Genomic DNA, 14,646 nt, shown 5'->3' with positions numbered 1-14,646 from the left:
GATCAACCTTGTAATTAAGCATTCGTTTATGTTTTTCTCTGTGTTTGAAATCTCTACAGGATCTGACCATGAAGCTGAGTCTAATTCAAAGTATTGGCCTAATTGCAAAAGCCATTAATTCCTGCATTCACAAGCAGGGATACGTCTTCACCCGCAAGCAGGAACTCATGGGAATAATGATGGTGTGTGACTTCTGTGGCATAAGTTGAAATACTTGATCACAAAGCCATTTATTTACATTGATGCTCATAGAATTGCTCTGTTGGTTTGATGCAGGAAAAGGAAGTTGTTTTATAGACCTGCCAATGAGAGATTTTCCATAGATTGATACACAAATCAGATTAAGATCCAGGACACTTTAAGTTATTGAAGTATTGTTTGCCAGCTTCTTAGGTATCTAGTAGTGTGATGCACTTTCTTGGCATTTAGAAAAAAACCCATAAATTTACTTATGAATGCATTATAGATGCCGAATGCATTGTTCAGAAATGTACCATATGGAAATAATTGTGTTGCGCAGTTGCTGCAATTTGGATGTAGCTCTTTCCATCTCATTCCCAAGATGACTGATAGGGTTGAAATCCAGGGCTGGGAAAGCTACTGAATTTTCCTTTGACTTCTCAGAATCACAAGCTGTTTTTCATCCATATGATCACCATCACTGCTAGCTTTTCTAGCAATGCTAGAAGGACGCTAGAACTTGCACAGCTAGCACTAACTGCTCATTCCACTGCTCAGTTGAATGCTAATTGATGCTAGAAATACTAGTCTGCCTGATCTGTACCACAGAGTGCAATCACGTGACATATGACTTGTTGGAATGTATAACTTGTGTGAAAATGACTGGTGTATGTAATAACCTGGCACCTCTTTGTATAAGAGGTTTAGAAAGAATAATTTCTCATAAACCGCTGTCATTGTAAAAGTGTGAAAGTGAGCCAATCAACCTTAAAATGTTCAAATCTAACCAGAGAAATCTTGTATTTTCTGTTTCAATAGGATTTCATCAAGGCGGAGCCAGTCGATGCCATGCGTACTCCAGTGCGCCACCTTGTTATGACCACATGTGCCAACCTCAAGTATCCTTTAAGGCAGTGAAGCCAGTGTCATTCTGTGGCTTTGTTGTTACAGTTCAGAGTAATCGTAGTAATAACCTATAGCATTTTTTGAGAGGTTGCTATTTTTAAGTATTTTGTAAGCTTAGTATTATAAGGTTCTATCTATTTGAAGAGCTGTTTTGAGATGAAGTTTTTGACATTTCAGCTAGCAAAATTCTGAGCTTCTGTAATCTGTATTTACAACATGCGCTATACTTTAAGGTTATGTCAAATTTACATTTGATTTGCGATACTAAGGCTTTAAGTCTGTTCTTTTCTGTCAGTGTAAATACACTATATGACCAAAAGTTTGTGGACACCTGACCATCACATCTATATGAGGTTCTTCCTCAAACTGTTGCCACAAAGTTGGAAGCACAATTGTATAGGATGTCTTGTATGCTGTAGCATTACAGTTTCCCTTTACTGGATTAAGGGACCTAGCACAAACCTGTCCCAGCATTACAATGCTCCTGTGCGCAAAGCAAGCTCCATGAAAGCATGGTTTAGCAAGGTTGGAGTGGAAGAACTTGAGTGGCCTTCACAGAGCCCTGACCTCTACCCCACTGAACACCTTTGGGATGAACTGGAATGCTGACTGCACCTCAGGCCTCCTCGTCTGACATCATTGCCTGACCACAGTGACCACAGTGTCTGAATGGGCAAATCCCCACAGCCATGATCCAAAATCTAATGGAAAGCCTTCCCAGTGATGGTCGGGTATCCACAAACTTTTGGCCATATAGTGCAGAGCGTGGATGTTTGGCCAAGGCCACTGTTCACCCCGGATGATGATTGGCTGGCAGATGGAACCTTATAAAACCAAATATATCTTTGAGGTTGGAGATAGAACTTTTAATTTTTTCAACATTACATCAAAAACTTTGGAAAATAAACTTCACTCAATGTTTCAGTACTTTGGATCCACCACTGGCTGAAAATGAAAACTTTGAAATGCTAAAAGCATGTATAAATGGGGTATTTGGGCTTCCTACATTAGAAATGGTGGAAAAAGCCAAAGATGAAGAGGTTCTTGACCCCCAGGAACGAGAGGTGAGAATGAAATCTGGCTGACAGACACATACGCATTCTTGATTTTCCTCCACTGTTTTTAGAAAATATTGAGATGTTTGTGGTAGCTGCAGCTATTCTGGTTGAGCATAACTTTGAATATTATTTTGGAAAGTACATATTTGTAAAATATGAATGATGGGCAGAAGCAAAGTAGTTTTAAAGAACCACAGTGATTTTTTTTTCCTCTCATTCATAAAGAATCACTTTTAAAGCAGAGTCATTGTTGGGTGATTTATATCGGTGTTGGGGAAATTGGTTATACTTAGAAGAATATTTCTTACCTTTTCCAAAGTAAATGAGTCAGACTGCTAAGCCAACACAAGATTCAGAAGTGTTCAGAAATGACCATTTGGCATGGATATCTGCAGAACTGTCTAGTTGGAGTAGAATAATCATAACTAACCTGGATCTGGTTTCCTAGAACTATGATATAAGCCCAAATCTAATTATATAGTATAGAGCATGTATCACTTTAACACGTCTGACACCAATATACCATAATAGTATGCGTTTTGTTACAGTGGTTTCCTCTAAAAAAAAAAAAAAAAAAGCCATCACTACTATAAGAGATGGGTCATATAATGGAATCCAGATGTGTTTCAGCAGCTAACAGCCTCTTATGTTTTTCAGGCCTTATATGCATACACCTTCAGTGCCCTTCATGAACTGCTGTGCAGTGTTCTGGCCAGAGATTTAAGTCCAGATGGTATTCAGACTATATTCAAGGTAAGCACAATTCCACACTCATTATCTTCTGAAGTCTTAAATATATTAAACTCTCATTTTTGAGTGTTTTTTTTATCCCAGCATATAGACAGCTGGTTGAGCTCCAAACAGGATCATGAGCGTGAGAGAGCAGTGAGGACTACAGCCGAGATGCTGCACTTCTACCTGGACAGTCTCAGTGTTAAGGTGTAAAATACAGTCATAACAGTCCAAAGTTTTGGTGTTAGAATCATAATGAAGACATTTTGAAATAACACATGATGCAGTGACCAAGAAAACGTGTTGATATGAGATAAATGAGAATTATTTATATTTTAAATTCTTACAGTATTCCTGATGAAGCTTTGCATGCAATTGGCATCTTCTTAACCAGCTTCATGAGAGAGCATCACCCAGGAGCTCCAAACTTTTCTCTGAAGTTTGAAATGAAAACTCTGTTTAAGGGGAAACAATTTCATCTTAACTAAAAGTACTTAAACAAACAAGTGAAATAAACACATACATGGACTTGTCAGTATTCCCAAATTTCAACCATAAGCCTTCATCAAAATGTCTTTAAGACTATGAAAAATATCTATTTTCAGTCTTGTGTGTCTAAGCTTTTGAAAGGTAGTGCATCAACAGTAGTGGTGCAGCAGATGGTGCTGGTAGTAATTTGCTTTAAAATGAATTTAGTTCTTGTGACTTATGATGCTGAGCATTTTAGTTACCCAGTTTTTGTTATTCACTCATGACTTCATAGCCTGTACTTTTGTCACTTTATGCTGTCTAACACTATGAGATCATTAGGCAAACACTCCAGACAACATCTGAATTTTTGTGCAGACCTTAGTGTCATTCCATAACCTTGGAGCTTTGTTGGGGCGTTTGGCCCCACGCTGTACGGACCCCAATGCTGCGGTGCGTAGGGCTGCCATAGACTGCATTTACTCACTTTTACACATTCAGCTGCGCTATGAAGGTAACACCCTATATTATAATAATACTCCCTGTATTATTCATACTGATTGACTGACTGTACTTATTGATCATTAGCTCAACAATCTTTCCAACATTGGTAATTTCTTTGTGTTTTCACTTTTCACTGTTTGATTATTTCTGTGTCAGTGCATTTATTAGGCTTGACTTGCCATTTACTTGACATATAAGAGTTACTTTAATTAGAGGATTTGATATTAATCTGGGGAATACATTAAGTTATTTTAAATGCAATTCCATGACACATCATTGTTTCTGCTGGATTTTGACATTAAACTTTTCAAACTGCAAGCTCAAGCTCTTGCTTAAGTATAGCACATTAGGCCATGGACATTGGCTAAGATTTTGTATGTGAGTAAAATACAACTGCCCCAAAGCCACCCACCCCACCCCCCCAATATCATTGTTTCTTTATTCATGTCTATACTGTGCTCTTCAGGCTTTTCACTGGACTACAAAGATGACTCTGTTGAAAGTCTATTAACATTGCGAGAGAAACTGAATGACCCTGACCCCTCGGTCCTCTATAAAACCTGCTCTGAACTCACTAAGGTAATAAATATATACTGTATATCATGCAATTACTACAACATATTAATGGATTTGTTAAGAAATAATTCTTTGAAAAGGTTTTCTTGCCTTCACGACTATTTAATATTCTTCATATTTTTTCCATTTAATATTAGTTTTGGCACTGTAAGGTAGACATTGCTAGTAGACAACAAAAGCTAATATCTACCATTAATAAAATAACACACTGTTTGTGAAATCATTGTTTCTGTTAAATTCATTGGTATAGCATATATGTAATGATTTTGGAATTCCCCTTCTTGTATAGACCAAAAATGACACAATTGCCTGTAGGGCAGTGGTGGCTGAATGGTTAAGACCCTGGGTTACTGCTCAGAAGGTCAGGCGTGCCAAGCTGCCACTGTTGGGCCCTTGAGCAAGGCTCTTAACCACATCTGCTCCAGGGGTGCTGTATCATGGCTGACCCTGCGCTCTGACCCCAGCTTCCTAGCAAGCTGGGATTTGTGAAAACATACTGCATTTCATTGGCTCTATACTTGTACTCTGCACAACAACAATAAAGTTTTATCTAATCTAATCTAATCATGATGAATGGTACAGTAGTCTTGGCAGCAATGATAATGTGTGCTCAATTATGCCATCATTATCACTTATCTGACTTGTTAAGATTACATGAGTTATAGCTTTTTTATGATGCTAGTTTCTGTCTCTCTATCTTGCGGCAGATCATCAGTAAACGTCTGCCTCAGCAGCAGCTAAACACACTGATCTTCATGCTGTTTGAAGGTTTGGTGGACTCCCAGTCCAATTGCTCCAGAGCCTCCAGTGTCATTCTGAACACACTGCTCAAAAACAGAGGGGCAATGCTGCAAGACCTGGTAATGATACTTACAGTTATTGGCAAGTTGTGTAAAAATTGCTAGTCGTAAATGTTTTCCCTCTGTAGGTCGTGTTAATGAGTGCAAAAGTCAGAGGTCATATGCAATGCAAGCATATTTTGTATATGCTCACTACTCTGCAGTTCACTCATCGTTTCTGTGCGTGTTTGTGTGTCAGGTGCCAGAGATGTTGGAGGTGCTGCACATTCGGCTGCAGGTCATCTCTGAAGAGCAGGTGAAGGTTGCAGTCGCCCAGTCAATCCTGATTCTCGCCACACAGCACCTGCAGACTGTCATAAACACACTCATTTCATATCCTCTTCCCTTCGACAGGTACAGAATATTCAGTCTGTTTTCCCATTATGGTGTGTTGAAACTTTTTCACAAGGCAGGCGTGTTCTGAGACTGGATCTGTGTGTGCGTGTGGTGTCCCTCAGTTGGAGCAGTGAGATGTGGATCGCTCTGGGAGCTGACAGCACTGTAGCCCGGCAGATCATGGAGATGATCATGGAGAAGTTGAACGTCATTGTACCCTATGTGGATAAGAAGGAGTCCATACTGAAACCAGGCATGACCAAGGTGGCCACCAATCAACCGTTAGCGGTGAGTGACTCCTTTTGTATGTTTGGATCCGTCTTCTCCACTGATATCATTTAGAATCAGCCATGCTGGAATTTTGCAATTTAATACACAGCTAGTAAAACAAATTACAGAACTCCAGAGAGGGTTACTGATAGATACTGTCATGGCCACATATGTGTGGTGGTCTGGAAAAACTATTGGATGATGCTGTGGGGTAATTCTAGAAACAGATCAAAAGTGATGAAAAGTCTGTTTTCATCAAAGTTGAGTTTTTCTGCAAACATTACATTTTGACATATGTACATTCAGAAAACATGCCTTGCTTTAGCCATTTGTGTGCAAATATCAACTCAGGTTAGGAGCCAGTTTAAGAAAAGCAGTGCCAAATGTAGTCAATGTGCCTAAAAATGTATAAAGCCTTGTTACATAAGTATACAGGGCAGTCATGTTTCTGTCTTAATCATACTTGTTTGTGAATGTGTACTTTTCTTAATGCAGTTGCTTATATCTGGCTGCATGACTGCATCCATGTCATTAATTGTGTGTAGATGACATGTGCCCTGCGTGAGATGATGCTGAATGGACACACTGAGGAAGCTGTGGTCAGTCTGTTCCCACAGCTGTTCAGTGCCCTGCTGGTGCGCATGGGCTCCAGTGTTGGGGTTCAGCTGCCCAAAGACATTAACAGCAACAGTATCAGAGCAGAAAGCAAAAGCTCCAGCAAAAGCACCATCACCAACTTTGATGTCTGTGGGTGAGTTACACCAGTGTAACTGTGCATAACTTGAGTTCAAATCCTTTAGTTTCTGTAGCTTATTCAGAGTAGTTCACTAATTTGTAAAGATGTATTTCTGGTTTGCCCATGTAAAGTGGTGCATGATCAGGATTATAAATAACACCTTACAAGCATATGTTCAGACAACCAACAGCTGGAGGGATGTAAAAACAATCCATTGCCATTCATCTTATTATCCAGAGATAGCAAGTTTGAATCCTGATGATACCACAGCCATCTGTAGACAGGAGCCAAGGGAGCAATATTGGCCATGCTCTCTCTACCCTGTCAATCACAGCAACACTAGTCAATCATGGGCGTTTGTCAGCTCATGTATGCTGAAGATGGCAGATAGCACTTTCCTCAAAGTGTGGTTCACTGCCCTGTGATGCAGGCTGAGTAGCAGCTTTGAAAAGATGTGGTTGGCTGGCTTGTCTTGAAGGAAGCACATGTTAGCTTTCATCCTCCCTGACTGGTAGCTATTGTATCATGGGGAGAGCTAGCAGGAGGGTAGGAATTGGCAGATGACCAAATAGGGGAGAAAAGTGGTGAAGTAACAAAAAAAAATGCATTTTTTAATAATTTTTGCATTAAACACAATGTCACTGATGCAGTATGGAAATTAAGAAGCAATTGTTTTTGTGTGTCCCCTACAGTACAGCAGTTGAAGCCTTGCGCATCCTACTGGCTCGAGCTCATCTGGACGTTGTAGTAAATGTGCTAGACCAGGACGCAGTGTGGGATAAGATGAAGGACCCTCAGCAGCATACAACGGGGGTCTCTCTTCTCTCAAGGTATGCTGACTGAATCCCTTATAAATGACTTTTGATACATTTGTTCATTTGAATTGACCAGATTAGTATAATGAGTAATTAGTATTTGAATTATTATCTGGTTGAGGTAATGGGTCAGGAGTAATGTTTTGTATGAACCCTGAGTATTTTTGTCTCTTTCAGAGCGATGGCGAAGCATGCAGGTCCACGAATCCCAGCTATAGTGGAGAGCCTGTGTCCATCCCTCAAAAACATCTATGAGTGCCAGAGAATTACAGTCACAGCTTTCTTCTCTGAGGTAAGAGCTTTGCAGATGCCTTTTGTTTTCATAGATTTTAGCCTAATATTGCCTCAATTTATCAGTGATTTTTGGATCAACATTCTGAGCATATGTGGATAAAGTGATAAAAATGAATATGGATTAAGGAATAAGGTGCAGAAATGAATCATGTTGACGTTTAACAATAATCACATTCAACTGCAATTTAAAAAAATAGGATATTGAATTTTCAATAAGCTAGTAATTTCATGTCAGATACGTACGTCATGATTTTATCTTTTAAAATTCAATTAGGAAACCCTTTTTTGTACCCTTTGGTCCATCTGTGTTCTATTGCTATTCCATAGTTGATTTGGAACAGATTTCCAGTTCGTTGATTTGTTGTACAAGAGGCAAATGCATGAATAGAGTTTTTTTCTTGTCAGAGTCTTTTCCACTATTGTTTTGTTTCAATTTTAATAGCAAAAGTCAAATAAAAAAGAAGCTTTGTGAATATTACAGATAAGTTCTCTTTAGCTTTTCAACATTTTAAAGCTCTAAAAGATTTTTGTGTGTCATCACCCAAATAGAAACTAACCAGTAGACAAATACCAACACCGCAGCAGAGTGTTCAAATGGAATTTTTTTTTTTGTTCTGTCAAAATAAATATGCTGACATCTACCTTCTTTAGAGGCAGATAAATCTAATTTTTAAATGAGAATAAAAAAACTCTTATCAAAAGTACATTTTTAAACCAAACCAAAAGTCATAATTGTTGGCACCACTAGAATTTCTTATAACAAAATGTAACCAAAACATTCCCATTTATGTTTTACTTTAAGTTCACCTGATTGTTTAGAAACTCTTAAGCAGTCATCCATGATGACTCAGTTTCACTGGGGTATAAATATGAGGTGACATTGAGGCCAGACATTAAGGCCAGACAGTTTTCCATAACCTTTTCTACCCATCTTTAAAAAGGGTGCCAATAATTCCTGAGCTGGCTATACAGGCAATACTTTCTCATACTATAATGCTGCATCGTTAGTTATTACCCTGAAAAGTTCTGTTTAGGTTAAGTGAGAATGTGAGAAATTAGAAGTCATTTGGAATAATTGGCCTAGACACTATTTGCTTCGTGGGTTAAATCTAATTGATGACCCCAGTTTTAAAGGGTTTGAAAGAGGTGTAAAAAAGATTAATGAAAATTGCTCAGTGTTTAAACTTCTTAGAACCAATTTTGGCTCCAAATCACAATGACACAAATCCCTCTCACTTTCCCTCTCAAGCTGCTTAACCACCATGTGGTGACCGAGTTGATGATGATTGATGTATTGATGAACAACATGATGGAGAGGATTTCAGACCCATGTTGTACTGTCCGTATGCTGGCCATCAGAGGCCTGGGGAACATCGCCGTTGGCTCACCAGAGAAGGTACTGGGATCTGATCTACAGTCTGGGCTGAGAAAGGCTGCATCATGTTAATATTCATCATGTTGAAAATTGCTTTCAATTGTATAATTGCATAACAACTAGCGCCCATAGGAGACATGTGTACAGTGTATGTAAACATGTAGCCAGTCGGTTACATACTTTCATTGTTATGCTAAGAAGTCTAGATTTTATTTGTATCACCATTTCTATTAATGTAATGCAAGAGTAATAGATATAATACACTAAAGTAATGTCTGCTGAGAATTCACCACATACTCATTTCGCCATGTATAGGTGAATAAATATGCTAAGGAGCTGTTGGCAGCCATGAGTTCAGGGATGGAAGAGAAGGACGACCCAGGGAAACTCATCACTCTTGAGGCTATGTCTGGCATGTCCAAGGTGTTGCTCTACCTGGATGAGAAGAATGTCCACATGCTGGTAGTTTACATCTTCATGAAGATTAAACCCTTCCTGGAGAATGTGAGTGAATAACACAGAATGGCTTTACTGGGATTTAATGTGCTACATATTAGCTTATTTTCACCAGGCTATCCAAGAATACAGCAGTATTAGTTAGTTGAGCTCCATTTTGTCTTACAGCTTCAGAATATCCTTTCTTAAAGGCTATAATACCGTCACCTTAAACTACACTATCTTAATCTTGACTGTGTGCAACAGCCCTACATGTACAGACTCCTTTCTGCATTAGTTCATAAGTTTCTATGCGAGAATGTTTTTAGAATCCATGCTGTGTACCAAACTATCAGCCTAACACAATTTCAATCCACAAACCTCTTAGAATTAAATTTTTTAATGGATCTGTGATAACCTCTACTGCTTTGGTGATATATTCTTCAGGAGAATGATGAGATCCGCTGTGCTTCCATAATGCTCTTGGGGAACCTGTCGAGGTTCGGCTCAGGGGAACCTGTCTTTAAAGATCAGATTCATAACGTGTTGGTCAGTCTGCTCCTTCACCTTAGTGACCCAAGTGCACGGGTCGTCAAGGTCAGTGTTTCTCAGAGTTCATGCTTGAGGGCTTGCTTTCACCTCAAAAAGTTGGTGAAATAGTGATAAACCCTGTGTGTGTGTGTGTGTGTGTGTGTTTTCAGGCATGTAAATATGCCATGCGTGTGTGCGCTCCTGTCTTGGGTTCCGAACAGATCACCAACATGTTTCAGACACATCTACATGAAGAGAAGAGCCTTCACTATGGCGAGTTCATCAACGACCTTGTCAAGTACCTAGTGAGTTGCTTTGTCAGACACGTTTATGAATGTATTATCAGGTCAGAGACGTTACTGTGTACTGTAAACTTTTTTCTGGATTCCAGTCCACTCTACATCTCAGTAAATTATTATGTTAGACATAATTCTACTGGGGTGTTTTCAAATGCTGTTTATAAATTATTTCTTATATCAAATTATGGGTCTGTGGTATTTTCATGTCATAACAGGATATCAGGAAAGAGTTGGCTAGGAAAGATGCCTAATTTTTGAAATCAGGTGTTATTTTGCATAATTGGAGCAAATATTTAAAGACAACAGACACTTGCCTTGAATACTCCTACTTTAATCAGTCAGAGCCAGTGAAACTGCAGCTTGCATTTGTGTCTCATTTTCCTGTACTATCTATCAAAGTCTTTATTTATTTAAAATAAACTGTGGTTTTCTCAAAGATTCAAGACTTCCCAGGAATGCTTAATTTCTACCATGTCACGGTCATTCAGTTCTTCAAGAGCAACTGGGCAGAGATTCGAGCAAGTGCTGCTATGTTCATAGGTAAGATAATCCCTGTACTAATGTCAAATTGATGATGTTTATAGTAAGACAATGACACATGCTCTTGTGCATGCTTGTCAAGGTTTGTACACATATTAGAGTTTTACTGTCTAATGTTACATTTCCTTGTGTGTGTGTGTGTGTGTGTGTGTGTGTGTGTGTGTGTGTGTGTGTGTGTGTGTGTGTGTGTGTGCGTGTGCTTTTCTCAATTTTAGGGTTTCTACTGGGAAATTTGCCTGAGGAGCACTTCTCCCATATGAACATGGGGATAGTGACTAAGGGTAACTATAATATATTATAAAGTTCATCACCACTGTAGTTTTGCAGATGTTTACTTGTGGCATGCACTAGTTTTCTTCACTACGGTGTGGTTCATAAGTATTAGCACACTGTTAGCACACTAATGACTTTTCTGCTGTACTCAAGTAGATCAGAAGTTGTAGTATCATCATACAGACACACATTGGTTGTTTATTAGTGATGTAAAATGATCATACCATCAGAATGATTTCCAGTACACTGTCTGCCTTTGTCTAGAAAATTACCTAAAGATGACAAACCATAATATAAAACACATGCACACTCAGTAATAATGAGAAAGCAAGTCAATTTCTGGATTGAAATTTCCAATCAAGTATGCATTTCATGTGCTGAAAAGAAAGCATAAATACACTGTATGCTTGTTTGTTGATCACTGAATCATTGAGGCTTTTCACATAACAACTTTATTTGCTTTTCTCTCCTAGCGTTAGTCATGCTGCTACAGGATCCAGATCCTCTGGTACGAGCAAAGGCAGCAGAAGCCATGGGGCACTTTCACTGAGCAATCACTCACCTGAACTTAGCCCATTATTGTTGGTTGGAAAAGGTTGACAGCCTATATGTTGTACTTGAATTATCCTTTTTAGTGACCAAAGACTGTGCACTACTTATAGAAAGTAAAGATAAATAGAAGCTCTGTAATGTCAGGCAAGAGGCTTGGAGAACTTTGACAGGTATAAATATAGTAGTAATTCTGTGTTGTGTCCCTACTCATCTGTAATAGTTTGTATAAAGCTACCAGAATCCCTTTAAATATTGGACATCTAGAGATTAGATTTCAAATAATTTGAATTTAGTATCCATCCTACACATTGTGTATAATTGCTGTTGACTGAGCTGACAGAATACACCCACTGTTTCTATTCTCTTTTGGTAATGGTTTATTTTGGTAGGCTGATGATGTGTCCTCACTAAAACACAGCAATAAGTTATAGGGTGCAAGAAGCTATTGTTCTCCACAGTGACAGTTAGGAGTAGTGCGCTGAGCAAACGAGCTAGCCTTTTCTAGCATAAAGCATTTGAGATAGCAAAATGCTACAAGTTCATCTACTGAGGTGAACATATTTGTGTTGTGCTTGCTCTAGACCCCAGGCAGAACATGTAGACAAACTTGACAAAGTCATGCCATAACAGTGCCAAAATCCTAGAACTGTGTAACATACAGTGTTGTAAACTGAGACAACAGTGAACATGTCATACTCATTTTTAATGCAATTCAGCTGCTGCCAGTGGAATCTCAGTAGTATTTTCATATTGGACAATGAGATGCTTAATTAATACAATTGTTGATAACTCCATAAATTAATACAACTGATAAATGTAGTGCAGTGAAGCAGGTTTTGTGATTTCCATGTGAATGTTATAATTATCATGATTTGTTTTTTGTTTTTTTATACATGGTCCTTATTAATCCAGTTTGTTATTAAAACAAATTAAAACTGAAAGATGGATAGCTTCTTGTGAAATTCATACTATCCAAACAAGAACTCTAAACTCAACTTAACTCAGTTGAAATAATGAACTGGACTCCTTAGACTGCCACTTTCTGACAGTACAGTCCTGTTGATTTGAGTCCAGATTTGTTGGTAATTGCTTTGGTGATTGTGACATTCACATCTTTCTGAACTTTGCCCTGTTTATTTTTTGAGAAACTTTTTTATGGATGATCATGGAATGTGGGCTGATTCATTAAAGTTGTTGAAAGCACACCCAACACGTATTCATTCTGGATCACAGCTGATATTTTATTTCCTGTACATTCAGTTGTCCTGTACATTGCAGCCATGTATTTTCAATTACATATCTATTAACATGGATAACATACATTATTTCTTAACATTGAATGTTAGTCTGAGCTGCAAGGCCAAGCTCCTAAAGACAGCTGAAATTTGAGTCACGAGCATTAAAATGCATCTCCACTGAAAACAGTCCGTGTGTCAGCAATGTACCAGTTCACTGTAGACAATTTTTGGAGTCTACTTTGCAGTTATCATGTCCTCCAAAACTGGGAATATCCCATTTAACACTACAGAGCTCTGGGTTGTCTGTTAGCTACTAGTCAGTATTCCCTTATTAGCATTACTAGCCTGTATTAACCATCATTCACTGTGTTCGCTATCTTCGCTTTCAAGATTTTGTGTAGTTTTTTATTTATTCTGTTCAATAAGCAGCACTAACTTCTCATTTCTCTGTTCTGGGTCATTTTCTTCTTTTGTTTTATCCCCTCTGAATATTCCACATCCCTGACTAACGGGCCTGTAACTTACATGCCTGTAGCATGGCTGAGTTGTTCTCTTTCACCATACCATGGACTGTTTATTGTCAAATCTGCAAAATTAACTGGATTTCCATTAATATGCAGCTCTTTTGTTGGTGACTGTTTTCTCTCCACCCAGCAGACGTCTTGTTTCTCTTTACTTAGGTTGGGTTTCCTTCATAGATCCAATAAGTGGTTAGCCAAAAGAGCCATGCTGCATGTGTCTGAATCCCTTGGAAGCCAGGATGGGCACCAGCTATGTGCCTACTGCGTTGGCACTGACCATCTTAGGTATGCAGTGTCTGACTCCATCACTGCCTATGCTGACTGCACAGCAATGCCAACATGGCACACACAGCTGGCCACTGATTTGCTATAGGATATGTCCTGCAACCCAAACAGCTTGCTAGTCACAAATGTCCACATCCAGCAAAGACTGATAAGCACGACAAAAAGAAAGTACCAGTGACAGACTCTAAACTAGCCTTGGCAGCCAATCAAATGATGGCGGCAGCCCAAGTAGTATTAAATGGTGATTATGCAACCCACAGCACTGAATGCACCCTTTTCTCACAGTGCCGGTCATGACAGAATGTTGTGGGGTATGTTGTGGCTAATACGATAGATCACTAGCAAGTCAGGTGTGGCCATATGCCTGCTGTTTATGAACAGATTCCTTTAGGGTTTGGGAGCAGCGCCATAGGTGCTTGGGGGAGGGTGTGTATGTCGCACTGGGGTAAGATCAGAACATGTTAACCAGCCTTAATTGAGGGCAGTCCAGTGGCTCTCAAGTTCTTCTCATCAGGCCTGAGACATTGCCATGTGTTGATTTGCTCAGACAAGGTTGTGACAGTTAGCTATATCAATCATCAGAGTAGCATGAGCTTGAGCAGCTCTCTCCACCTTGCTCAGACACTTCTTAAAGTGGGCCTATCCATAGCTAGCCTCACTGACAGCAGCTCATCTGATTTTGTACAATGGTGCAGTGGACACACATTGAAGACTGTCCAAGACATCCAAGAGAGTGGCATCTGTACCCAGAAATGCTGAGCCAGATCTGGGAAAGGTTTGGCAAGGAGCAGATGGACCTCTTCTGCAAGGAGAACCACAGTGGTCCTCTTTGAGTGAATCTACAATGTAGAACTATGACCTAACAGTCCAGGAAACACTCCTG

At 39.2% G+C, this 14,646-nt stretch overlaps 1 protein-coding gene across 4 annotated transcripts in view; it reads left to right on the top strand.

The window, feature by feature from the left end:
• Window positions 1-12,924, top strand: part of mroh1 (maestro heat-like repeat family member 1) — a 31,694-nt gene extending 18,770 nt beyond the window's left edge. For all 4 annotated transcript variants that reach the window (XM_053234383.1, XM_026926248.3, XM_053234378.1 and 1 more), the window contains 20 exons: window positions 60-182; window positions 1,000-1,079; window positions 2,012-2,150; window positions 2,802-2,897; window positions 2,979-3,083; window positions 3,723-3,858; window positions 4,315-4,427; window positions 5,132-5,284; window positions 5,463-5,617; window positions 5,722-5,887; window positions 6,415-6,620; window positions 7,298-7,435; window positions 7,598-7,712; window positions 8,964-9,110; window positions 9,405-9,593; window positions 9,972-10,121; window positions 10,226-10,360; window positions 10,792-10,894; window positions 11,110-11,175; window positions 11,641-12,924. In XM_053234383.1, the coding sequence (XP_053090358.1) occupies window positions 60-182; window positions 1,000-1,079; window positions 2,012-2,150; window positions 2,802-2,897; window positions 2,979-3,083; window positions 3,723-3,858; window positions 4,315-4,427; window positions 5,132-5,284; window positions 5,463-5,617; window positions 5,722-5,887; window positions 6,415-6,620; window positions 7,298-7,435; window positions 7,598-7,712; window positions 8,964-9,110; window positions 9,405-9,593; window positions 9,972-10,121; window positions 10,226-10,360; window positions 10,792-10,894; window positions 11,110-11,175; window positions 11,641-11,717 (2,592 nt within the window). In that variant the 3' untranslated portion in view covers window positions 11,718-12,924. The remainder of the gene's footprint in view (window positions 1-59; window positions 183-999; window positions 1,080-2,011; window positions 2,151-2,801; window positions 2,898-2,978; window positions 3,084-3,722; window positions 3,859-4,314; window positions 4,428-5,131; window positions 5,285-5,462; window positions 5,618-5,721; window positions 5,888-6,414; window positions 6,621-7,297; window positions 7,436-7,597; window positions 7,713-8,963; window positions 9,111-9,404; window positions 9,594-9,971; window positions 10,122-10,225; window positions 10,361-10,791; window positions 10,895-11,109; window positions 11,176-11,640) is intronic.
• Window positions 12,925-14,646: the final 1,722 nt, after the last annotated feature.

The sequence above is a fragment of the Pangasianodon hypophthalmus genome, chromosome 1 (genome assembly GCF_027358585.1).
Source record: "Pangasianodon hypophthalmus isolate fPanHyp1 chromosome 1, fPanHyp1.pri, whole genome shotgun sequence".
Taxonomy (NCBI): Eukaryota; Metazoa; Chordata; class Actinopteri; order Siluriformes; family Pangasiidae; genus Pangasianodon; species Pangasianodon hypophthalmus.
This window is presented reverse-complemented; position numbering and strand designations above follow the sequence as displayed.